Raw genomic sequence first — 26,667 nt, forward strand, 5'->3', positions numbered from 1 at the left:
TTACCAGTATTTAAAAGAGGAAGGTGGAAGGGATGGGGCTGAGTCAAGCCAAAAGATGCACTCTACTCTTGGCTGGGAATCCCTCTGTCCTGGGATCGGCACTGGCCCTGCTGTTGTCACACCCACATCTGGATGATGCCATCTCCCCGCCCAGCCTGGAGAAGGGAAGCCCCAAAGCCAAGCTTGGCATTTCTGCCCTTCCACAACTAGCAGGAACTGCCTGGAAGGGGGCTGTAAACAGGCCCCCCTCTGCCTACACAGATTTCAAACCCCTTCCTGACAGTGTTGGGTGACTGATGGACACCAGCAGGAGCAAGCTGCAGAAAACCTACCTGTGCTTTATAGCCTCTCCTCTACCAGGATCCAGCCTCATGTGGGTGCCCCAGCCCACACCAAGGAGCCACAGAGGTGGTTTGTAGCTGAGTCCTGGTGTGCATCCCTCAACCCTCCCAAGCCTTGGTTTTTCCAGGCACTGCCAGGCCATCATTCTCCCTCCTCAGTGGTCTCACTTTGGCAGACCGTAGCCCTGCCCTGGAGAGACCAGATTGGTATTTAGGGCTTTGGACCCTCCTGAGCTGATGGGAGAGGGAGGATGCTCGCAGAGATTTACAGAGCAGTTTGCTGTTGAAGTGACTCCATCCCTGCCTGCCACCACCCCATCCCAGGAACACTCCTGAAGGCTCTGGCACACAGCCCCATGCCTTCCCCAGAGGGCTGGAGCCCTCCAAAAGTAATACAAAGTGCTGTGCTTCTCGGGTCATTTATAACTCAATTAACCAGTCAGAGAACAGCCATCACTGCCCTTCTGTCCCCCTTCCATGTCAGCCTGGTGAGGTGGCTTAGTGTGATGGAGAAAGCTCCCTCCACCCTCCTCCATGTGATTAATGCACTGAAGGCTTTCACTGAAGACTGAGTTTAAGGATGTAAAGAATGTGCAGGGTGGCAGTAGCCTGTTTTGCAGCACTAAATCTGTCTGCTTGTGGCTATCTCCCATTCCTGGTTGGGGTGGAGGAGGAGGGAAAGAGCCCCATGGAGGAGGCACAGCACAGAGGTTCCCATGGCTGGTCACCCCCTGAGCCAGCCCAGGGCACACCACCAACATGCACCACTTGTGCCCATCCATCCCATGGTGTCACACTTGTCCCTCCCTCATTGTCACCTGCCTGCTCTGGCCTGGTACCCACTGGGAGAAGATGAATGTGTGGTGCATCTGCAGGGGAAACCTCCTGTCCTCTGACATTAATAAAAAGGGACCAGGAGCTGGGTGTTCAGTTTGGTCCCCACAGCACACAAAGCAGGTTCCCAGCCCCCCAGGTGCTGGGATCCAATGGCACCCATATTTGATAGTAGCAGCTGGGAACAGGGCTGGAATGGTGCGCTGGATGCAGGGATTGTGATGCCCTTGTTGGCCCCATGGGAGAGCTTTACCCTTGTGCAATGGGTGCTCAACTGAGGCTCCTCTTGGGCTACAATGCTGGGTTTTCTCCCTTCCTCCCCAAGCCTAAAGCATGGACCAAAGTGGATATTGAAGGCCAGCCAAGGGGAACTGCATGGGGTAGCAATGGAGTGGAGCTCCCCTTTGGCAAATCCAGGGTGGAATAACCCAATCTGAGGTTGAATGGCCAAATCCAGGGGTACACAGCCAGCCACCAGGCAGGAATGGTGCTTCAGGGCTCTCTGCCTTGGCTGGTGCTGATGGGTGCCGGTGAGTGCAGAGCAAGTCCGGCAGCTGCGGGACTGGAGCACAGGGAGCCGGACGAGGCCGAGGGCCGGTGCGGTTCCTTGCCTGGTGGGGTTTCTTTCTATGCAAATGCCTGGGAGCAGCTGCCCTGCCGGAGTGACTCATTTCCTGCTCTTGTGTCACATTCTGGTCAGGCCAGTTTGGCAAAGGCTTTCTTCTCTCCCTCTCTGGCTTCTCCTCCTTCTCTCCCCCACCGCCGAGGGCTGGGATGTGCATTTGCTCAGTCCCTGGCAGGATGAGGCAGGATTTTCAGGAAACTGCGTCAAAGCCACAAAACCTCCATATATATTAAAAAAAACCCCCAAACAACCAAACAAAAAAATCCAGCACAATTTTCTTTATTTTTTGGTTTTTTTTCTGAGCACAATGGAGTCTGGTGTCCAGACGGACTCCTCCGCTCTTCCTCCCGCTGGGGCAGCTCCTTCCACTGACACCCGGGGGATGGGACCTGGCAAAAAAGCTGTAAAAGTTTGCCCAGGGGCACAAAGGGAAAAAATGCAGCTTGGTCTCATTTTACCTTCTGCTGCCAGTTGGAGAGGTGCTGCCAGAGTCAGGCTGCCAGTGGGCAGCCTTTAACAGTGGACGGATGGTGAGAGCATCCAAGGGAGCCACCATCCCTGGGGTTTGCCCGGCATTTTTTATTCCTCGGCAGAGCTATGGGGTAGCCTCACCACTGTGGTCTAAAAAATATACTGGCCAGGGCTAAAAGGCATTCATCTTAGTGGAGTCAGGAAGGGACAGTAGCAAATTCTGGCAAACCTCAGCTTGACGGGTCTCCCACCACAGGTTGTCGGGGCAAGGCAAGGTGATGCTGGGAGTGAATTCCTCCAGCTGCTCCTACAGTCCATCCAGGCTGGCACTGCCCTAAGCCCAGGCTGTTCACAGGTAGAAAAGTCACTCTTCGAGGCATTTCCAATCTGATGTGTGTTGTAGTGGTGAGGCTGAGATTTACAGCCTCCCAGGTGGCCATGCAAGCCCTCCTGCCACAGGGCTCTCGCTCTGCTGTGTCACTGTCCTCTAGGTGCAGAGACACACACATGCACCCCTCTCCATCCCCACGGCCAGGGCAGAAAGCAGCAGCCCTTTGCTCCAAGCCTGTGGCTACCAGAGGCCCTGGTTCTGTCTCTGCACCAGCCCTTTCCCCAGTGCATCAAGCTCTGGCACAGCATCCCACACCATAGTGGGGCATCTCCCTGAGGGAAAAACGGAGCTCCTTAGTGCTGCCAGCCCACCAATGAGCTTGGGGATGTGAAAACGCCATCCCCAAATCTGATCATGGGAGACAGGGTGGAAGCAGGATATGATCCCACCATTCCCATCTGCAGTTCGGTTCAGTCACCCTCCCACAAGAAGGCCCCTTTGGTCCCTGCCCAGATCAAGGTGCAACCTTTGCAATCTCCACTCCAGAGCAATTTCTCAGCCTTCCTCTTCCTTTCCTGCATGCTCCCTGCAATTAAATTTGGCTGCAACCAAATGACTCAGTGCCACACACATGCTAACTCTCCCCCAACAGGCAGCTGCTGGGCTTTCCTTTGAAGGGCAGAACATTCAATGCTGCTGTGCCCCGTGTGACCCTCAAACCCGAAGCCCCAAAGCCCAGTGGCACCACTGAGTTCCAGTTTGGTTCAGCCAGGGGAAACTGAGGCAGGAGAGGGCAGGGGATCACTCCAGAGCTTCAGCCCATGCATTCATCACTGCTGGGGCTCAGCTTCCTCTCCAAAAGCTTAAAGGTCTGTTTGTCCACAGTAAAGGGAAGAGCAGGAGGGTACCGATGTAAATTAGGTCAGGAAGCATTGCTAATAAACTGTTACTCTTGGTTGTATAATGGGAGCAATTATGGGTTTAGGTCTCTTTAAGACACCAGGAAGGAAAACATGACCTGTCTGGGGATAGGAGTTTGATGGCAAACAAAAAAGGAGGGTCCTGTTGACAGAAGGATGAAGCTGCTTTTGTGTCAGAGGCATTTCTGTCCTATCCTGGTGTTGGCAGCCTGGGGCTTGGTTTGACTCTCATGGAGGGGGATGCAAGGGGTGGGTTTCCAGTTCTTTCTGTACTCTACTCCTTTCTCCAGGTACCCCAGCGCTCCAGGGTGTCCAAGCAGGTGGTTTTAACCGCTCTGAAGTCTCCTTGTCCCTAATCCACTCTGCTTAGCTCAGCACTCGGTACCTACTGTCCCCCCACAGACCCTCCTTGGGGTCCAGTGGGGATCTGTGGGTGGCAGGGCCTGTGCTTGGCTGTGCCAGGAAAGCCTGGGAGAAGTGCCCAAGCTCCCCCCGCCTGTGCAGCCACCGATGGCCTTCCTCTCCCTGGGGAGCTGCCAGGATTCCCTTTTTGCCCACCACCTTGTGCTGCCCACTGCACTGCTGGCAGTAAACACCTCTCTGCCTATCCCTCCCTGCTGCCGGCCTCTGGAGGGATGCTTGGGTGCTGGTGGAGGTCACCCAGAGCTCACCAGAATAGATCTAGAGCTCCCCATTAACAAAACCCCAGGGCACTGCCAAACCTGGGGTGGGTGGGGACACCCACATCCCCTCCATGGGTGCTGGGAAAGAGGGAGGCTCCTGGAGTGAATCCAGCTCATGTACACCACTAAGGAGGGGCCGGGACACCTGGCAGCCAGGGTTAGCCTTTAACCACCCAAAACACAGCACAGAGGGAGAGGAAATTCTTGAGGCATCTATAAACATAAAAGGAGTCATACTTTACATTTGGTCCCACTTATGGCTTATAAATGATTACTGCACCTTTTAATAAATGGTTAATCAAGTGTTAGAGTCCAAACAAGTGGATGGGTTGCTTATTACCACGGTTTATAACCTTTTATGAATGCCTTCTGTCGATGTACTTATAAACATCCATACCACGTACTTCTCGTGTCTTGACATGTTGGTCACATCTGTTTGAAGTTTATTAACTCTTGAGCTGCTCGCCAACAGCAGGCTGGGGGGATCCCGCTATTTTTCTGTATCGATCCGTGCGGCTCAGGGAGCACACCTGTGTGGGAGGCACCAGCTGAGGGACAGTGTGGACATCCCCCTTCATCCGAAAGGGGCTCGAGGCAAGCAGGATGCAGCCACATCAGAAATAAGTTGACAGCAGGGTCTCATGGGTGCTTTTTTTTTTTTTTTTGCCACCAGGACAAACAGCCAAGGGAAGTTGGTGGTAGATTCTTCCTCTCTTGAAGTCATCGAGCCAAGACAGGATGTCGTCCTGGACTATCTGCTTGAATCAAAAACGCAAGTTACTGGGCTCAATGTGAGGGGAATTGGGGAAATTCTCTGGTTTGCAAACACGGGAGGTTAAACGCGATGATTTAATGGGCTCTTCTGGACAAGAAATCCACGGAAACATCCCTGGCCATTGCTGTTCCTGTGCAGCTGAAACCCCCCTCCCGTTGTGTTGCAAATAATGAAATGAAACGTTCAACAAGCTGAATAATCAGAAAACAATTTTCCAATAAAATCATTCCCCGAAATCTCCTTTTAAGGCAAGGACTGGGATTCCCACTGCCGAGCGTGTTCCTGACGCCTCACATTATTGTTCGGCTGGCTGTGCCAGGGCTGGGCAGGCTGCCACGCCACCCCGCACCCCAGGGATGCTCCCCGTCACACAGCCCAGCTGCCCCTCCACTCCTGAGCCCCTGTTGCCTTTATTTTTCCCCCTCTGCTCCAAGCTTCAGATAATTTTCCCATTCAAAAAGCAAGCGGGAAGTATGAGGTGCCACAGCGTTGTGCTTGCTCCAGTGTTTTTAAGAGCCAGAGAAGGGATTTGTGCATTAAGCAGACAAGGATGGTCCCAGCCCGGGTGGGAAGCTGGGTCTCCCAGGTCGCCTTGGCCTTGGAACTCCTGGAGATTTTTTTATATCCAACCATGCTTTTTCCTTTGCCTCCTGCTGTCCAGTCCTTCTGGAGCAGGTACTCCATCTCCTGCAGCAGGAGCATCTCCAGTGTGGGGCAACCTTGCTTGCTGCCCTCCAGAGGGTTATGGTTTGTGTCCTGGAGTGTGGAAAGTTTGAGGAAATGTGAATGATAGGAAAGGACATTAAAAGTACTCCTCCCCTTGGAAAAACAAATCTGAACCTGAAGTACTATTTTTTGGAAAGCCACTGTGGCAATGGCTGCTGCCTGAAACACGCCCACAGGCAGTGCATCCCTGTAGCAGGTGAGTGGTGGAGGACCAAGGAGACAGAGCCTTCACTGAGGCCACTCTAGCTGAGCCACGGGGGCCTGTCTAAATGCTGCTGCAGTTAATGTGAGTGATGAGATGTCAGGAAAGGTAAAGCCATTTTTTTCTCTGATGCAAACTCTGCCTGACAGCAGGAACAGTTGCTCCGAAAGCTATTTGGAGAAGCTGGAACTTCTGGACACACCATGGACATCCAGGTAGGGAGCTGGGGCATGCAGGAGGCTTCCCTACAGTCTTTTCCCACTTCTGCCAGGTCCTGGTTTCCTGCATCAGAAGGTGAGGCTGTGACTAGCAGTGGAGCAAGGATGCTTGCTGGCTGCCTGGTGTCACCGAAGCTCAGCTGTGGAACTGAGGGTGCTTGTCCTGTGCCAGAAGGAGCAGCAGGGCCCAGCCCAGCCTGGCTGCTTTGGGCCCCTCTCAGGAGCCGGGGGTGTTAATGTGTTAGGTCCTGCACACCGGGTTGTGTTGGGAGCCTTTCCTCTGCACTGAGGTGCTGCCACAGGTGACTGTGCCAGCTGGGCAAGAGAGCAAGCAGGAAAGAAACAAGGTAGAAAGAGCGGAGAAAGAAAAATCCAAAGGGACCTAGTGTGCTGATCCCCTGCAAACCCACGTTTCTGGGTGCTGCATGACACATATTTGTGGTCCTGGGGGCTAAAGCATGGAAAACCCCTCCTTCCCATATCTGCACCCTCCTGCCATAAGCTGGGCAACATGCTGTGGGATGGGGACATGCCATGGGAAGAGACATGCTGTGGCGGTGATGCTTTGGGAGGGGGCTTGGGAGTCAGAACCATCCCTGGGTGCCCAAGTTCAGCACAACCAGTGCCCATGTTGACTCTGTCCTGGGTGGTAAGGGAGCACCACGGGAGTGGGAGCCCCTTGCCTTGGGGGATGCTCCTTTGTTCCACCCATGGGGCCCCATCTCTCATCCCATCCCATCTCCTCTCCTGCTTCACAGGTGCACCCTCTTCACCACTGAGGTTCCCAGGCACCACCATTCACTTTTCAGAAGGGAAATGAGCCCCAGCCCTCCCTTCACACTCCAGAAAAAAAACACCAAGAGAGGAGAGAAATAAACAAACAAATCCCTTCCCTCTCCTGGCTTGGCATCTGCTCACAGCCCTTCCATTATTAATTAGAGAAGCTGCCGGCATTATTAGCAACAAACCGCTCCTAATGAAGTTCAGAGCCGCAGATCCAGGAGGGGCTCCCAGACACTGCTTTTCAGAAACCTTAATTAAATTCAGTGCCCGAAGGTGCTTTTGGCTGGGGTGGAGGCAGAGCAGTGAGGCTCCTGGAGCTGGGCATGGCCATGCCGGCGGTGGGGTTCGAGGAGAAGGGTGTCAGCGAGAGAGGGGCACCCCATGGTGCCGCAGCTCCAGGGACACCCCATCTCCTCTGGATTTGGGGCTGCACAGAGAAATCAGCTGGGATGCAGTGTTGCAAAGAGGGTGCTGCCTGGCCACCCCAGGAATGGGAAAAGTGGATGGTTTAATTCATTGATTAAATCAACCGAGCGGCCGGCGATGAGGGTTCCCAGCACTATGTGAGCTGTGGGGTCCCTTGCTGGTCCCAGCTCTGCCGTCATTGCTGGGATGTGCTAAAGGGGTGACCCTGTGCTTGCACATGCTTTAAGAACTGGGAAGGCAAGAGGCACAGGGGATCTTTGCCAATGGAACAGCTGTAGGTGGCCTCTCACCCCCTAAACCGCTGCCTCCGTAAATAACCTTGCTGGAGAACCCAACTGACTGACAAGGTGTCCTCAAGTGACACGATGAAACCTGGCCAAGCTGCGGTGATGTTCCCTTCAGCATGTCCAGCATGGGCTGCTCTGCACTAGCAGAGCTTGGAGATCCCACTGCTTTGCTTTGGGGCTGGGGCAATTTGTGTCTAGATATGGCTGTAGGAGGGGTTCTTAGGGAAAGAATGGTTTTCACCCCAAACTTCAAAAGAAAACAAGTCCTTGCAGAAACCCATTCCACCAATTGCTCCCCTTGTGATGCAGGGTGGGCTCAGATAACACCCACAAAGAGCAATGGCAAAACCTGCCCAAAGTTGGATTTTGGCTCCCTGCACATCCTTTCTTTCCCCTACTACCCTTCCTCTGCACACAGCGATCTCCCTTCCCCCCCAGATATTCCACCCTTTCTCTCTGACCTTAAAGGCATTTATTACTGAGGAGTGTAAAAATATTACTGCAAAATCATTCTGCGTTACTGGGAAATCATTGAAACATTAGCTCAGTAATATTTTTTCATAAGTGTTTGCTGTGTCTCTTCCCTGACACATTCAGTCTCTGCGCGCACATCCACACCCCCACAAATCCCACTGAAGCCAGGAGGTGCTTGGCAGAGCGCAGGATCACGGACCTGACCCGGCACTCACCCCAGCTCCCTCCTTCCCGTGCCGGTGGACAAAGTTGCCATCCCTCAGCCAACTGGCTGCATCCTTGGACCCACGTGCAAGCATTCCGGATCCCAGCTTGTCCAAATGGCATGGAAAACTCTGGCTGTCAGGGCACTCAGGCTGCCTTGGCTCAAGGATTTTTGCCAGAGGATACTCATGGAAGATCTTAAACCTGTTAGGGCCTGGGACTGGCTCTTTTGCTGATTATTTTTGGGAAAAGAAAGATCCCTTTCCCTCCCACACTTGCACTCAAGAGGTCTGGGCAGCAGATCTCACTCCCCTGGGGCCAGGGGGAAAAGGTGCCAATGAGGAGAAGAAGGGGCTGCTGAAGCAGCCACGGGGCTGAGCAGGAGACAGTCAGTCCCATTGAGTTGCTCACAGAGAAGGACACTGACAATTCTGCAAATATGTTTAATGCACTTAGAATACACGGGAGGAAAAAAACGTTTAGTGATTCACAAAAATATTACAAAAAGTCATGTGCAGGCGAAACACACCCAGCACTGCAATAACAATGTAAGAATTTACATTAGAAACTAATATAAAATATTTTAAAACCTCTGCTAGTTTAGCTTTCCATTTGTTTTTTGTCTTTTATTAAAAAAAAGGAGGAGAGAGGGAAGAAAGGCCATCTACAAGGTACTGATACACCGGCTGCAGAAACGCAGGCTCCTTCCAGCCCCTTCGGGAGTGTCCTGGGGCTCCTCGATCCACATGACCCTGTGCCCGCAGACCACACACACACACACACACACACACAAACACACTGCTTAAGTACAGAAAGGTTCACCTCCAGGCTCAAGGGCAGCCCCAGCGGTCAGGGTTCACTGTGGTCCTGGTCACCCATGTGTGCCCTGCCCAGGGAACCTTGCCTTTGCTCTAGGATTTACAGAAATCAACCAGCACACAAAACAAGTAGTGTTCCCAGCGAGCAGCAAAACTTCTGTAATTTTAATAAAAGGGAGAAGTTGGTAGTCCAGCCTACACTAGATGAGAGAAGGGTTTTGAATGACTAAACTTGGGTTTGGAGCATGACTGTGGCCAAACTCAGAGTATCAGGACTACAGGGCTGGATGTGCGGAAGGAACATCCCAGCATGGGGGCCAGGGCACTGCTGTTAGCCCCTAGTGGGATGCTGCCTGCTTCCATGGAGTTGCACGTTCCCACTCTGGGGAAAGCCAAAAGCCCAGAGCCCCCCAGCCTGTGATCAGCCCCTACTGGAATGACATGGCCACTCATACCCACTTCCCCTTCCTCTGCCCCCACGGGTTTTGCATCCCGCTCACTGCCACAGGAGGAACGGTGCAGGAGCCTTGTCACCAGCACCACAGAGTCCTTCTGCGCCCATCCTGCTCCCAGCATTGTCAACACATGCTGTGTTTACGTAGGACCTACCGCACACGGTGACAGCTTGGTCCCTCCCACCCTCACCACTCATGCAGCGGAGGGTTTCCGGAGCCGCACTTTCGCTGCAGTTGGGCCCCAGGGAAAGGAACAAAGGAGCCATTTTCATCTCCAGCCTCGCTGGGAGTGGAGGGAGAGGGCAAGAGAAAAGACCAGTGTTTGCAAAACACAACAATCGGCAGGAAATTTTCCTCTGGCTTGTTTTTTTTCTCTCTCCCTCTTTTTAAAGAGGGCAGACACAGCATCAGGACAGTTTAAAAACAACCAGGCACTGGCCTGTCACATCTGCCACATGCAGCCCTTTCTGGGCTGATGTTTCTCTCCTGCTGTCGGGGCTCTACGAGCCAAATGGTGAATAGTCTTTCAGTGAGGGAAAGAGAAGGGATACCCCCTTCAGAGCACACTAGAAATGATGTTTCTGAACTGATCTGCCACTTAGGATAATTTTATGGTCTGTCAGCGATTTTAGGGGAAACAGAACTATGGTAGAAATGAAGAGGTGGTGAAGCACAATACACTCCAGGTTCTCTGCCTGAGAGAGACAAGTCAATGCGGGACCAGGTTTAAAACACATTTGCAACCTCAGGCCTATTCCCCATTTGAAATTTTGGACTCATGTCAAACACAAGGGTTTTTTTTTTTTAAAAGAAAAGAGAACAAGCAGACACTGCACAACAGAAAAAATGTCGTAAGAATAGGAGGTTGAAAGAGAGCCCATTAGGTCCCAGAGACCTAAATCCAGCTTTAAAATCTTGGGAGGTGAACCTCAGAGGCAAATGTGGATTTTGAGATTGTTTTGGATACAGTCTGGCTGTTGTGCAGGCTGGCATTTATCGATAGGGACAGATGCACAGAAAGGAATTTCTGGTTGCCCAACAATTTGAGCTGCCCTTGCAGCCTCACTCACAAGAAAAATTAAGGCACAATGTATTCTCTCAGGGGAGTGCAGTTACATAGAGGACCGAGTCCCCCGGAGGTGGAAGGGCTCTCCTGGTGCTGGAGCCCCTCCTCAGCTGGCTGTGATGGCACAGGGGCTGAAGCCTAAGACTTCATACAGAGGAGCCACAAGGTGCAAGGCCATGCCCTGGGCAAAGGGAAAATTGGACACATGGGTCTAAGGGTTTCCTCTGGCCCGTAGCTTTTCTCCTCAGTTGACATGATGCTGCCCTGCCCTGGCCAGATACAAGCTGGAAAAGCGGGACTCTGGATGCCCATCTAGGAGGAGGGAACAGTCATCAGGACAGATTAACAGCCGAGCAACCACAATCCCATGCCAACCTGTGAGCTAACCCAGCATCCTGTGAAACATGCAGTCAGCCAAACATTTTCCAGTGAACATTTTCCAACACAGCCGTTCACAGAGACGTGAACACGGTGGGATGTGCATGGCTGGATGCTTGCACCTGTGCTGGACCTCTGTGGGTCCTGGCATGGAAATGAGGACTGGCCTGCAGGGATCCCGTGCTGTGCTGAGGGACCGATGATTCCCACTTTGGTTTCCAGCTTCCCTTGCAGCTCCACTTGCAGCGCCTGAGACGCGTAAGCACTGCACTGCCTTGCCTGCACTGCACTGCACTGCCACTGAGCTGTGGGTGCAGGAGGGGGGCTGCTCACCTGCTGCCCCACACACACCTCTCCCCAGCAATCTGCCCGCACAAGCCAAGCATCACTTTCAACTGGGGTTTTAAAAGATATTTCTACTGGTCACAGATGAAAAACAACACAACCCTCACTTCTTCCAAGACTATTTGATGACCTGATGGTGTAATTTCAAAAGCCATCCATGAGCAACTGAATATCTGAAGTGAAGAGCTTCAGAATATTTCAAATCACTGTTGGCAAATTCACATACAGTAGAACTAGCATATTACCATCCTCAAAGACATTAGACGCAGCAGGCACCACCTAAGCCACTGAAAGTATGGGCACAGCAGCTACAAGACTGACTGCTCCACTCAGATCACATCCTACATACTTTAATACTGAAATGATACACTCCTTGCCCTGTTTTTAATCAGAAATTGAGAGGGAGAGTAGTCCTGGCTTTTAGACCTTCTCCTGTTTCAGAATTGCTGTCACATGTTGGATTTTCAAGGCTCTTCATCTTTTGAAATATCCTGATTGACCTGCATTGCTGGATTTCTCCAGAAGGGAGAAAACCTGTACGTGCTGCTTTCGTTTCCATCCAGGTCACTGTCTTTAGCTAACACAAGCCTCAGAGGTTTTGGTTCCATACAAACCTGCTTCAGACCTTCTACGCAATCTAGGAAAAAATCAGCACCAGTGGACCTACCATCTCAGCAGGTTTGGGCTAGAAAAATACTGTGGTACTTATTAACACTGATGCATTTCCCTGTTTCAAACTACTTGCTCACTAAAATACAAAGGTTTCTTTTCCATTTCCTTCACACACAGGCATATCCTCTTGCCCCAAGATGAAAATATCCAGACTTGACATCTCATTTACTTGCCAATGAGTAAGTTTGCACAGTTGCAAACTTCATGTGAATTGGGGAGGGGAGGTCCTGTGGGTGCCCAGCTCTTCATGATACAGAGTAATGTGCAACTTCCTTATTCTTAGATAACTTGCTGAGAGGCAGCGACGTGACCTGGGAGCTTAAGAGCTGACTTTCACCAGGTTCTCTCTTATAATTGGTCTACCAATTAGACACATATTTCTATTTTAGCAGTTATTTGTCTAATATTTTCCCCCTTAACTAAATAGGAAGATTTCACTTCCTTCCCTTCAAGCCTTCCCCTCAATTGTTATCTGGCTACCAGCAACGATCTGTGAGAAAGTGTCTCAGAAATAGAGATTTCTGGCATGCCACCTGTTCATAACTCAAATACACAGAACTATATATAAATACATGACATGGAACAAAAATACACACACACACAAGGATCCTGGGTGGATTATCAAAATGCATTCAGCCTGCTCCCTCTGAAGTCAATGAAAATCCAACCCAGAGTGTCCGATGAGAGTAAATATGGTGAGGAAAACATATGCATGAGAAAGGCAGAACTGAAGCACAAGGCAGCTTGGAGGAGGTGCTTTCCCTGCGTACAGCACCACATCCCTGCCGCCAAGGCTCAAAGAGTTCATAGGGCACGAGGTCCCAAGCTTTCCAGATGTGTGTCAGAGCTCAGAGAGGGTCTGATGGACTTCTCTCTGTTCCGTGCTGATCTCTGCAGGAACAGCAACAATTGACCTTCCAAATGTCCGTTCTCCACTAAGATGTGGATTTAAAGCTCCTTTTAATGAGAGCTAGCATCTGGAAACAAGGAAGAGCAGCCAGCGTGGTGGCAACAGGCCAGCTCTGCTGCAGGCACCCCCAGCAAGCTCGTACAAGAGCATCCATGGGCTACTGTTGGCGGATGGCTTTGGGACAAAATTGTAGTTGCTGCCCTTGCCTTTTCCCCCACTGCCACAATCATCTGTTTGTTCGTTATCTTGCAGCGGGACACTTGGGCACGTCGTTTCTGAAGCTAGACTGGTACATTTTCATGCCGCTTTCTCACCCACGCTGTCCCTTGCATATACATCTACAGTACAGAAGGGATGCTTACTGCTAACCAGGACAATGAAAACTGGCCAAGAGATCCCACGGATGAATGCAGCCTGCCTCAGCACAGAACTCACTCTGGCTGGCACATGCAGATATCTGAAAGTTTGCTCTCTCACAGCAGGATTTTAAGATGATCCTCTGAGTTCAGACAAAATGACAAACTCATTTACATGTAAATTGCTTCGTAGCTTTGCAGAAAGGAAGGTTCTGCAGAGCAGTGTTGGACTCTGCATTTGGCCTGCCTTAAATTATAATATAAAAACAATTATAATAGTACAAATACTACTTGGTACACAAAGCACGCCCTCCCCTGCAAACCCTGGCATGCTTCGGTAGGTCCTACAACCCTCTAGTCAATAATCACCCTCTCTGCACAGAGAGACATTGAGTGACTCGCCTGAGGCCACAGAGGAATTCTGTAGCAAGTCCAAGGAAAGCTTTGTGGCTCCTAGCTCTGCTTCTTGACCAACATTAACCAGCCTCAAATATATGCAAAAAACATCAAAGCTGACTGTGCCGGGAAGAAATTAAATCAGAAAACAAACAGAAAACCAACCCTGGGGTACTGTGAGGCCTCCTGGACTTTGTTGTTTGATCAGGGGAGTTAAGTGTTAAAAGCTTTTGTTATACTTGTATTATGATCACACAGCAATTGCATAAACCTCCAAGTTATCTTGTAGGCAGAAAGGGGTGGAAGGAAAGCTGCACCTCCCCTTGACAAGGAGTGAAGAGTTGTCACCAAAAGACAATGGGAGAGGAAGGCTGGGGAATATGCATCAGAAACAACCTGCAGCAGCAGCAGGGGGTAAAGCCTGCGGTGGTTTGCTGCAGCGTATCCACAGGGCCAGCAGCTCTATGCAGAGACACAAGCTGGCACTGCAGAGACCAGCTCCTCTGCACACCATGTTTTGCTCCAAGGAGGAAGCCACAGGGATCTAGAGAGAGGGTCTCTTCAGACCGATTTTGATGCTTTCCAGTTCAAGTCTATCTGAAAGGAGGAAGGTCAGCAACAAGAGCCACCATAGCGAGGCTAGAGGGGAAAACAGTTGCATTAGGGCAGAACCCTGCTGAACAGGAGAATAGTTGGCTTTATTGAGGCTGAGTCTCCTCTCTGCTATGCCAGGGCAGCGGAGATCTCCACTTCATATGCTTTCAAGCAGCCCCCTGGATCCTATAGAGCTGCTGAAGTTGTCCCTGTGAACAAATGATCCTTTCTAGCTTCTAAAATTCTGTACAATAGCAAGGAAAAAATACTTGACAGTATCTCTTTAAAGATAAACACACTGTAAACAGGAGATCTCCCCCGCCCCGGTAGCTTTCTTCCTCCTGCTTGTGCAAAACCAGAGGTTGCGACCTTCCCTGGGGTTCAGGCACAAGGACAGGATGCATGAGAATAAAGTTGCCTCTGTTTGCAGTGATACCATAGCTAATAGCACCAAGACCAACACTTAAAACATGCCTAACTTGAGGGCAGGGAGGATCTGGGTTTGTTTTTCTTGACTGAACTAGAAAGTTCATCTTTAAATCTGTTCAGCTTCAAGCATGTGAGCTTTTGGCCTCCTTTAAACAGGGGAAATACCATTCTGTTTCTGAAAAGAAAAAAAAATAGCACATGGAAGAACAGTTCTGCAGTCAGTAAAAGTTTGGCTAACAAAAGGACTCCAGAGTCACGTAAAGAACATTTAATCCATGGATTATAGGCTCGCACCTGGCAGAAATGTATGTGTAAATACAGGCGTGCAGAGCGTCTACACCCTGGGCTAAGGCAGAGGGGAGTTCTGCAGCTAGAGAGAAAAAGGATTCTTACTACTAATTTTCATAGTTAAATATTTCTCACTCGCACTCACACATACGCAGGCTGCTCCCAGAGAGTTCAGCCTTGGGAAGGATAAAGGAAAGGGCTCAGTTCGGTCTGGGCTGGTGCTGAGTAGCTCCTCTTCTGTTTGCAGTGGTTGTGCAGCAAACTCTTTTTATTTGCAGGCAGAGTTTTTACTGCATTAATTATCCTGTGAGTCACTGGGTAATGGACAGTAACTTGGCTCTCCCAGTTGTTAGAAGAGTGTAATTCAGCTCTAATGCAGCGGGTTGTCGAACACGGCATCTGGCAAGATGGAAACTTTCAGTTTCTTTTCAGGCCAGCTGTACTCCTTTGGAAGTTTAAACTGTAAGACAGTAAAGAGAAACAGTTAATGCATATTGCTGCAACCTGCATAGAAAAAACCATACTTGTTGCGAAGGCAGGCAGCCCCATGTTATTATTGTTTTTTAAAACAAGAGGCCACTAAGAAAACATTTCCCCATCAGTATGTTTTGGACAGCAGTGGACATTAGATAATGTGGCCTGCGCCACAGCTGCCAAAGTAAAGTTCTGAGCTTTCAGCCCAAGTGCTGTTTATTTCATCAGATGAATGCTGGAGGGTTTCTGCCCCCCGCCCCCCCAATTTCCCCTTCTTAACCTCTCTGAAGGTTTGCAGCCAGAAGTGTCTTCCCTCTTATCTAATCATGTCCCTTTCATTTCACCTACCCCAGCCCCCAGAGCCCACATTTGCTTTAAAAGTAGACTTTGGGCAGCTTTCAAACCCCTGCTCATTCAAGGGTGGGATGCAGGTGAGCCAGCACAGCTCTGCTGGGGGACAGGCTTGCAAATGGCCACCACCTCCAGGAGGACAAACTGTGTTGCCCTGGCTGTGGAAAGCCAGAGTGCCTGCACAGCATCTACAAAGGCTCCACGGAGCCATACAATGCCTCGTGCTCTCACAGGCACTCAGCTGCTCAGGCTGTTTTGCAAACTCTGGTTGAAGCACACAGAATGGAGATTTTTTGCCCCAGTCTGGTTTACACAGCACTGGCTCTGGCCAATGTTTCCCAAACAAGTGCACTGGTCCCATCCTGCCACTCCAGGGCACCCCACCTTAGGCTAGGAAGTCACTCCAAAATCTCTGATCCCAAACACAACCATGCAGGGAGAGATCTCCAAGGAGCCTTACCACCAACCCTTCTCACAACCACATGTGACCAGTGCCCATGCATTCACACAGGTCTCTCAAACACAGGTCTGTGGAGGGTGTGGGATGTGAGAGGTGGAATCTCTTAGGCTACAAATCTGCCCCATCCACAGCTGAATGGCAACAAGTTCTGCATAGGCAGTTCACACCATCCCAGACTGAGGATCCAAAACATGTGGGGGATAGGTCTGGAAGCCAGTTTGCAGGATCATTTTGTTTTCAAAACTCTACTGCACCCAGTGTTGCACTGCCTTGCATTATAATATTCTCTGACACCCTGATGAGACTCCCACTGAGGAATCACACCAGTGACAATCTGACCTGGAGATGGCTAATTCAGAATGGTTATGGATACAGTGGTCCTCTCCTAGGAGAGTCCTCAGACCAAGGCCAGCAACACAATAGGTTCTCAGGGGCAACATGAATTACAGTCGGTACAAGGGGAGAGCAACCTGCAAATCATCCATCTTTATCCAATTACCTGTCTTTCTTTCCAGAAGCACCCTGTTTCTGAAGGACCTTAACACAGGCTCAGTGGCAGGTTCCTGCTAAAGCAGATGCCCTCCAGCTGCTGCTCCACAGCAAGGGCAGCTCTGTCACGAATTTGCTCCTGACCTTGCTCCACTTGCAGCTGCCCACAAGGGTAACCTGTTGTTAGTATCCATTGACCTTAGTATGCTGGCCTGCTGGTTCAGGGTCTTACCCATGATCTAGGGGCATGGCAGGAGGATTCTTCAGGATAGGGGCTACCATAAACTCCCAATCTTTATCCTCTAGGAAACAAACAGCCCAAGTCCCATTTATGGTTGTTTTTTATAAAGTCAAGCCCTGTGTACAGCTTGCACCATGTAACCTAGTGGCAGTGCACTGCCCAGGAAATTCTTCTGAGTTCACTGTCTAGGGCATGTGAAAAACATGCTAAAGATACTCAGACAGATTATTTCACTTAATTTCACCTAACACAGGTGGCTCTTTATGCAGCAATGGAAAGATTCTCCTCGCAGCACTTTGTTCTACCACATGAACATCATCAGCAACAGTCAGGGCTGCTGAGGAATGCCTTCAGTTGGCCCAGCCTGGGATCCTGCAAGTTACAAATCCTTGGAGGAATCTGGATACTGAAAGATCACATTTCATCTCAAGTATTTTCCTTTTTATAAACAGCAGTGGTTCCAAAGCAATCCTCTTGGAGAAGCCATCCTTTGCATTTGTTTGTTTTTCAACTTTTAATTTAGCAAAGTCACAGTAACTCGGAACCGAACTCTTGGTCGCGGTGCCAGGAGCTGCCATGCTCCTTGCCTCTCAGCGGACAGCAGAGGAACATGAGCTGTCCAAAGCCTTAACTAAAGGGCCTTCAAACCAAAGTGCTACTGGGCTTCCACGTCACTAGCAAAAATGAGCTTCGGATTAGGTTTAACTGGATAAAAGCTGGCCTGAAAGTCACTGCACAGCCTGCAGCGTGCTCTCCCCACTCACACAGTGAAGAACACCCTGGCATTAAGTCAACTCTGGATTAAACAATTAGAGCCCTGAGATTTTCTTGGGGGGAGGGGAGCAGGGCAATGGATGGGAGGGCTGCTCTACAAGCCAAGGAAAGTTTCTTTAGAGTCTGCAGGGAGCTGTAAAAAATGGGATTAAAAATATTACATGTCATTTCTGCCACTGCTCTTTGAAGTCAAGCAGAATATTTATATGGCATGCATGGGAGACGGGGTGTTAAATGTTCCCCAGGAAGAGATCACATGGCAGGGGGAAGTTTAGTACCACACAGCAAAGCTTTATAAAGCTCCCCTGGCTGCTGCTGTAACGTTTCCAGGCTGGTGATGGTCCTCTGCACGCCGTGCAGGGGCAGCAGGTGAAGGCCAAATAGCAGATGTGAGAAAGCCCCTGCCTGTTTCCAAAACCAAAAAAAGAGGCTCATACAACAGATTGTTCAGCAGTAAATGTGCTGCCACCACTTCCAGCCTTTCTGAAAGCAGGGAAGGTGATGTACTTGGAGCTGCTTGCAAGGACACTATCTCTGCATGGCATGGAGGAAACCCCCCACAGGCAGGGGCTGCACTGGTTTGATTTGGGATGCTCAGATATCATGTTGGGAAAGATGCTGGTGGAAAGGAAATGCAGAGTCTCTCTTAATATCTATCCCTGTCCTGTATTTCTTGCAATCCTTTCTCTCAGTGCCTCAGTTCACAGCAGATGTGAAGGTTTAGCAAGGCCTCAAGTCTGTGGGGCAGGCCCACAGCCTGCAAGCTGAGGGGAGGATCAAAGGCAAACTGCAGGATGGGCTGAGCTCTCTGTGACAGTACATGGAAGATATGGGAACGATGCAGCCTTACTTCCTCTGGAGAATTCAGATCTTCTAAATCTTCCAGCATTCTCTCTACGAACTCTTCGGTCAATAGGATCTGCAATGGAAATACAGTAGTTTATGCCTTCACACTCTTAGTTTTAGCCAATTGCCAGGAGACAGCATGGCTTCTGCAGAGAGCAGACTGTACCAACTCACTCCTTCCCCTGTGTCCTTCTTTCCCACAATACAAAGGTTTGAGGGCAAGGAGCTCCTAACTTTGCCTTCCACCCCAACCACTGAAAAAAATGTTGAAATTATACAGCAATCTTTTTTGACCCTCAATTATCTTCCTCAGTCTAAAATTAGAGGCTCGGCTTTAGACAGACAGAGTGGGGAAGGAGGAAAAAGGGTCAAGATAACAACTGTTGGAGAGACAGTGGGAGACAGCCACTTTTATCTGATCCATTGAAGTTAAGCTCACAGTTTAATCAGGAAACAGCAGCACAGGAAGAGACTGGGACCTGTGCAGAGTTGATGCTCCAGGCATGGGGAAGGCTTTGGCCCCGGTGCAGCACATTGTTCAGATGAACCAGATGCTGGCTATGGGAGGTGCTCCCAGAGGTCCCCATGCTCGGCACCTCCATGTTGGGATGGCACATGCCCATCTTGCATGCCTGTGTTGGGAAAACTTTTGGCTCATCTCAAAGCCAGCTGGCAAGCATGAAGCAGCCCAAGAAAACAGCTGCTGTCAAGTCAACAGTCCCGGATGCAGGCCAGGACCCCAGCTCCATGGAGTCCCCCAAGTCTCAGAAACCAGAGACACCATGGGGGAAACCAGCCCCAGGAATTCAAGTGGAGGAACTCCCACCCTCTTTTAAAAACCACGTGATAGCCAAAAGCAAACATATCCTGCCCTCTTCACAACAGCCGCAAAGGCCAGAGCTCCAGGCAGGACAGCTGGTTTGGCACAGGAGCAGAGCCGGCAGTGCAGGACCAGGCAAACATCCCCACGCAGTGAGGGGGCCTTGGAGCAGCATTCCTGGGAGTTAGGTTGCAGCAGCATCCAGTGGATTATTATTCCCATTTTAGCCTACAGGTTTATTTCTTTTCCCCTGCTCCTCCTTTCCTTCCTTCGGTCCACCCTTTCCTCCATCTCTGGCATTACTTTCCATCCTGAAGCAACCACCATCCCCATGCCCCCTTTTGCACCCCTCCCTTTCCCTGTTCTTCCCAGTCACGATCCACATGCTCCAGAGAAGGGACCTGTCTAGCACTAAACACTGCTGGAACTAAGTGCCCAGCTGCACTGCTCCCCAGCTCACACCGGGAAGAGGGGCAGCCAGGCTGTCCCATCGCCATGCAGGAAGCCACCTCCCGTGCCCACCGGCAGCTTGGTGCCAGGAACATCAGTGGAGAGCAAGTGACTGCCAGGGTGCCACGGGCAAGTGGAAGCCTCTGGGCTCCATTTTGGCAATGCATAGGCAGGACTATTGGACAGAAAGAGAAAGGGAAGATTCTGGTCTCCTTTCTTTGTTTGGCAAGAGAAGAGATCCAAAACCATCAAATCCAGATCCGAGAGCTACCAGGTGTATGCAGTCCTCTCCCCTCAATCATGCCACCCTGCTGTCATTGTACACAGATTTCTCAGGGGACAAGGGAACCACTAGCTCCTTTCTCCACTGCATTCCTCTCTTCACTTAACTTCAATGTGCAGCAGGCTCCAGGCTGGGGTTTATGACCAAGCTGCTCAGCATGGATGCAGGCACCTTCACCAGGCCTTTTTAATCATACCTTGAACCTGAAAAAACCCTGCTTCAGCTAGGAGCCAGGACCTTGCTGCTTTGGACAGGACTCTGCAATCTGGCACCAATCTGCAGACTGGCAAGCTGAGGAACGTTGCACTGAAAAGTGCAGTACCACCACAAACTGCTGCAGTCTCCTTGCAGGGGCCTGTAACTATTCTGCCTGTTGAATTGGAGATACTCATTTGCTGACTGTTTGCAGGAGGAGGGAGACGTCTGTCCATGTTGGAGGCTGGAGAGCAACCTGATCGCTCAGCTCAGAAGGAAGAGCTGGGTGGGGAGCCGGGGCTCTGCGCAGAGCAGATCGCTTTCTGCGGAGGTGCAGTCTGCAGTGGGGTGAGGGAATGAAAACAATTTGGCAGACATCAAAATCTACAGAACAGCCGGAAAAAGGAGGAGGAATTGGTATTCACAGCAATCAGGCCAGGAGGAAATGAATATTCAGCCATCCACGGATGAGTAAAAATGCCAGAGGTTGGGATGGGTGAGAGAGCAGGAATGAGGAGCTGCAGCTTTGGCAGGGAGACTAGAAGACAAGCACAGCAGGAAGACCCCTGGGTGCTCCCAAGGTGCCAGAGGCAGGAGAGAAATGGGAACCACGTGTGCGAGGCAGCCAGCTGCTCTGAGGCTGGAGGAAAACAAGACACGGTATGAAGGGGTAAACAGCAAAGGGTGGAGACAGGGAAAGAGGGGACAGGTCAGGTCCTGGCTACGCCACAGACTGCCAGAGTACCTACAAACCTATGTGGAGCACTGTGGCTAGCACCGAAACTGGGTGAAATGCCTTGAGATGGCTGAGCCCATCTGCAGCTCACTGCCCCCTCTCTGTATGCTGGTAATCCAGCTGAAAAAAACTCCCAAATTCCACTAATGTACTGAGCTGAACTGGCTCCCTGAAGGGTCTGACAAGTGGAGTGGGACAGGAGTCCACAGCTCAGCTGTCTGGTGGACTACATTTGGGGGTTCAAAGCAATGGCAGCCTGCTCTACACTGAGGAAAGATCACAGTGCTGTTCTGCCAGCCCTGCATGGACAGTTAACTTTGGCAGAGGGCAGGAATCACAGGCTGCAATGACAAACTGCTGCAGTGACATTCACACACACAGAGCGTGTCTCTCAGAACCCATCCTTAACAGTCCAAGTCAGAAAAAAACCCACCCCAAACCCTACTACCCCATGCTGCTGGGAGACCTGCCTTCCTTCCTGGAGAAGCAGGGAGACTCCAAAGTGCTGATGTAACCAAATGTACAAGCAGCCTCATCCCTCAATACAGGAAACTGACACTCTTGAGCTCTCCTGAGGATGCAGGGGGAAGGCATGTGCCAGCAGCTCACCAACTGCTGAAGAGGGCTTGGAAGCAAGAAGTATTGTCATCCTGGATTCGCGTCTAGACAAGATTTCTCCTGTTAGAAGTAGCACTGTCAAAAAGGCCCAAGAGCACTAAGGCCTGTGCTCATAGATCAGGCTACCATATCCACCTGCAATCAGCAAAACCACCTTCATGCTGGTGAGTGAGTCTTATGGAGAAGATGAGAATAAATCCAATCCCATCTCAATGTTACTCACAATATTTCACATTTCCAGTTCTTGTAGCATGCCTGCTCCTGCACAGTATGGTACCCCATTACATTAACACACACACAGACACACACACATATTATATGTGCATGATATTAAAGGTGACATTCCCAGGAAATAAACATGACAGACTGCCATTGCTCTAGGCACCTAATTTAATTTCCTCTGGGATTTAAACCTTAGAAGCTCAAATTAAACAAATAGGCCCCATTCACTTTATACTTCAGACCTGAATCTACAGTTTTCCTCTGATGCTTTTAACTGATCTTATCAACAGGACACTCCACAGAGATCCCAATGATGAAGCAGCTTATTCCCTTCCCAAAGGAAAACAGAGCCTCACTGTTGTGCTGCAGCCATGGGAAAAGCCGGCGCAATCTGCAGGGCAAACGAAGCCATCCCATGCACACTGAACAAGCCTTTTCTCCCATGAAATCTCTCGGCTGGAGCTGAGGAAGCAAAGGAGCGGTCCTCTGCGGTGGTGGGTGTCCCGGGTGCTGCAGCAGCCCAGTGCTCACAGGGTTGTTTTCACAGCCCTGTGCAAACATTTGGTCAGCCCAGCCTGCCAAAGCTGGTTACAGGGTGCAGCTCAGCACTGGCAATGGCTGTTTGCAGTATGAACAGTGAACGGCCTTGCCAGCCAGCTGCGGATATCTGAAACATCTCCTTGGGTGCTGCACAGTCCTGCTCGCACCAGGATCTCTCTGACCTGACCTAGAGAGGCCTGGACACAAGCTATCCCATTGCTAGCAGATCTAGATTCCATTTGCCATGTGTTTTGTGGCACCTAGTCATGCTACAGATGCTCGGAAGATGATCACTAGACAAAAGAGTTTTCTATCACAGGTACCTCCTGCACGGCTGAGGTCTGAAGTTTGGGTTCTCACGACTTCACTAACAGCTGCATGTGTCCAGACATGTTACAAAATACCAGGCTAGGCTGTCTCATTCAGGTGGATGTGTTCAGGGAACACATGCTGTCTCCCTCTCGTGGCAAGTCTCACCTGAGCTTGCTGAAATCTACTTCTTACCTACAGGGCTTACCTATGGGTCCTTACCTGAAGGAGTTTGTGTGGAAGCTTTCAGTGTGGAAGCTTTCATACCTGCAGCTGGCTGAGAAACCTGTACCGTGACTCATTACAGTTACATGGCTGCAAGTGTATGAAAAGAGGTGAAATCTAAAAAATGTACACAAAGTCATGGGGCTCCAGATGAGTTCAGCTCACTTTGAAAGCAACTGGTGCTTAGTAAAACATTAAAGACTTTATAGTCAGCTTACAGGTACGACCCCACAGTTAATTCCCCATCTCTTGCTACAGGGTTCGACACTCCCATGAGAGCTTGAAATTGTCTGCTCAGAAAACGCTGCTAAGACCAGAGGTCACACTGATGTTGAATGCCTGGTACAGCTGGAAAGACTTCAATGAAGGAAGACCCATAGAAGCTGAACTAGGAGTTGAGCTGCAGCTCTGTCCAACTTCAGGAAACACACTTTGTCCAGGGCAAGACACAAGCAATTGGCCCAGGTACAGTGAAGCAGAGGTGCTTTTACTGACAATACTCTCTTTTCTTGCCTACCTAGGAAAAAAACAAACAATCCCACACTTTGCCCTAGTGCTTTGTTTGCATTAAACACTTGCTCTTCTAGCAGGTTTGTCAAAGAAAGAAAACCATGTTTTATTAGTTCTGGACTTAGTACAGAGCTGGCTTGTATGGCCTAGCCAGAGAAGGTGGGGACACATCGCAATAAACCCCTATGTAAACCATAGCAACCCTTCTAAGAAATTGTTCATCCATCAGGCGCTATCCCTGGAACGGGTGGAGCAGTTGTATCCTGACCCACGTATTACCTGTTACATCTGCAAATATCCATCTACTTTTAGGAGTCCTTTGCCCTGAAAATGTTTCAGCTTAATTTTTGTCAGCAGCACAGCAAAAAGTGAAGTAAAAGTGTGTCAGCATTTCCCACTGAAATTCCCACCAATAAAATGCCCTGATGAATCACATGCTGTGCCACAGGCACCCCCAAGCCCATCTCTCTGCTCTCCCCTTGACCCTGCCTTCTTTGCACTGCTTTGCTCAGACTGCAAGTGGTTCAGGGCAGAGGCCTTGTCACATCATTGTTCTACGTCACGCTCAGCCCTGACGCTGTCTGAAGAGGCCACCTTGCTGTCTGAATCCACCACAGCTCTCATTACAACCTCAAAGGCACCAGTATTGCAACAAACACCTTTGATGGGAAATTCCACCGTTGCTCTTCCAGGAAATTCACAACCCTCCTTGTAAAGGAGAAACATCCACTCACAGATGCCTCAGGGACTCTATTGCTTCACTCTGCTATGTTACTACCCCAGAAGAGGAAGTATATGATGACATGGAAAGATTTTGACCTTGTGGAATCTCTCTATGACACTCCCAATTACAAGGACCTGAGATCCTTAGAACCTAGGCTGATGAGATCCGTATTGCAGACCAGGCTGCTCTGATTCAACACATAAATTTTGGCTCAGTTGAGGACAGGGCTGACAAGGGAGCCAAGACAACAGGCAATAACATTTTTTTCAGAGAGAAAAAGCAAAGGAAGAACAGGCATTTCAAGGAATGCTCCAAGTGGGTGGAAGAAAACCTATACAAAGTAGCCAAAAATGTAGTTTGAGAGGCAAGGAAGGGGCATTAGGTGGCTGGATAGACAGTGAGCTTAAGAAGGATGAAAGAACTTGACTCATCCAAAACTAGCCTGGGCAAAGTACCGGAGAACACGTTGCAGGAGAGTTGATATCGGGAGGATGGTGATGTCCTAACGGGACATTTCTACCCTGGAGTAAGTTTCTCTCAGTGTCTCATTCAGCAGTGAGGGAGACGAACACAAAGGGATAATGCAGCGAGGTTTTGAGGAGTGTTTGGGGAACACGATAAACTTACTGGAAAAGTGTTACCTTAGATTCCCACGACCTGCTTAAGGATTTGGGGGAAACCACCCAAAAGATTCTGAAAAAGTTTTCTTGAGTGGACAGCTATAACTTCTTTGGAGAAGACCAGGCTGCAGTTGTACATTTCTTAAAACAGCTTCTGGGTGTTGTCCCTGAGGTCACCATGCTAGGCATAACACCGCTATTCAAGTTTGTGGAGACCAAAAATCAATCCTATCTCTTCAAAAGAGGACTCAACCCATAGCTGCCACTCACAAGTGAGCATCTCAAGCATCAGAGTAGATGTTTCAAATGTTGCTTTGAACCTCTGCTGCTGCCATTATGCCAATGTGCATAAATGATTTAACATGTGGTTTAGCAGAGAGAAGAACCAGATGTGCTCATTTCCAGGGGAATGTCCTGACTCTACTGGAGGAGAGTCATTCTCTTGTGCACTCTGTCTCTTGACTAATTCAGTGTTTTATATGATGTGGAACAACTCCAATTGGACGAGCTGAGGAAGAACCAAAATACCCTATAGTTATGGCACCCATAAAGCAAAGAAGTAGAAATAAGGGTTCAAATTAAAGGAAAGAAATAAAATATGAGTTTCTCATATCCTATGCAAGTATTATGTCCCTCAAGTATTGATTAGAGAAGGCAAAACTTCTAACAACTCCAGCCCTATTCTGCAAAACTAGATTTTTCCCCTCTGTTTTTATTGAGGAAAACTTTCTTATTTCTGGTTTCATTCAACATAAAAGGATTTTATTTCAGCTTTTGGTCTCTTTAAGGCTTTTGTTTCAGCAGGAAAAACTGAAAATATTTCAAGATTGGCCTCAGTTTGATCTTCTTTCCCAGATTTTTCCCTTAGGTTGCCAAACCAAAAGAATGGATCATCCCCCATGACCCTGCTCACAGTAATCCCCCCTCTGCTGTGACTGCCAGCATAGATAGCGCATGTTGATAGCTCCTGCATGCTGGATGCTTCCCACGGCTTCCATGTACCTATCCTGCCTACAGGCACATTTAACATTTTCTGTGAGAGGTTTGACCTTGCTGTCCCTAAGCCTCAACTTATTTTTCCATGCTGGATGCCTTGTTTTTGATTTTTTTCTAAAGGTTTTTAGGGAAAAAAGGAATCGAGAGAGGTATTTTGGAAAAAGTGTATTTTGACAGGACTAGCAAATGCGTATGATCATTTTGTTGCAAAGTACAAGAACTACCCCTTACAAGGAAGGTGATGAAGATCAGCAAACAAGTGTTCTGGAGGACAAGTCTGACAAGCATGAAAATGCTTTGCTAAGTCAGAAGCCTCTGAAAGTACTGTTTGTCCACAGCCTTTCCAAGAAATGCAGAAAAATGTACTGAAGAGCCCTTCTTCATTGAGCACGTCCCAGCCCAAGGCAGCTCTGTCCCAAACACAGGGCAGAGGTAGCTAAGGAGTGATTTTCACTCTGACCATTCCTCTGAGCAGCAAGGGATTGCTATGTCACCAGGCATACCAGGATTAAAGGCAGGGAAACTCTCCAGTACTCTCAGTGTTTCTGTTGGAAGTCAGGCCATGTGGAGGAGCAGGAGAAGGAATCTGCCAACTTCAGTGAAGGGAAGGAGAAGAAAGTAAGAGACGGGCCAGGATGAGGGAAGACAGAGACAAAGAAAAACAGGAAGAAGGTCAGATTAGAGGTCAAAATGGAGGCAACACAAAGGGCAAGGAGACTGGAGAACCCCATTTCCACAGCCTCAGCATCCACGTGCTGTCTGACAGACATTGTGAAC

At 49.7% G+C, this 26,667-nt stretch overlaps 1 protein-coding gene across 2 annotated transcripts in view; it reads right to left on the reverse strand.

Annotated features, from left to right (window-relative positions):
• Positions 1–8,924: 8,924 nt before the first annotated feature.
• The window catches only part of SUFU (SUFU negative regulator of hedgehog signaling), a 97,918-nt gene continuing 80,175 nt past the window's right edge, over positions 8,925–26,667 (reverse strand). For both annotated transcript variants that reach the window (XM_017803710.1, XM_017803704.1), the window contains exons 11-12: positions 18,647–18,715; positions 8,925–15,467 (exon numbers count right to left, since the gene is read on the reverse strand). In XM_017803710.1, the coding sequence (XP_017659199.1) occupies positions 15,378–15,467; positions 18,647–18,715 (159 nt within the window). In that variant the 3' untranslated portion in view covers positions 8,925–15,377. The remainder of the gene's footprint in view (positions 15,468–18,646; positions 18,716–26,667) is intronic.

The sequence above is a fragment of the Lepidothrix coronata genome, unplaced genomic scaffold (assembly GCF_001604755.1).
Source record: "Lepidothrix coronata isolate B3197 unplaced genomic scaffold, Lepidothrix_coronata-1.0 Scaffold8, whole genome shotgun sequence".
Taxonomy (NCBI): domain Eukaryota; kingdom Metazoa; phylum Chordata; class Aves; order Passeriformes; family Pipridae; genus Lepidothrix; species Lepidothrix coronata.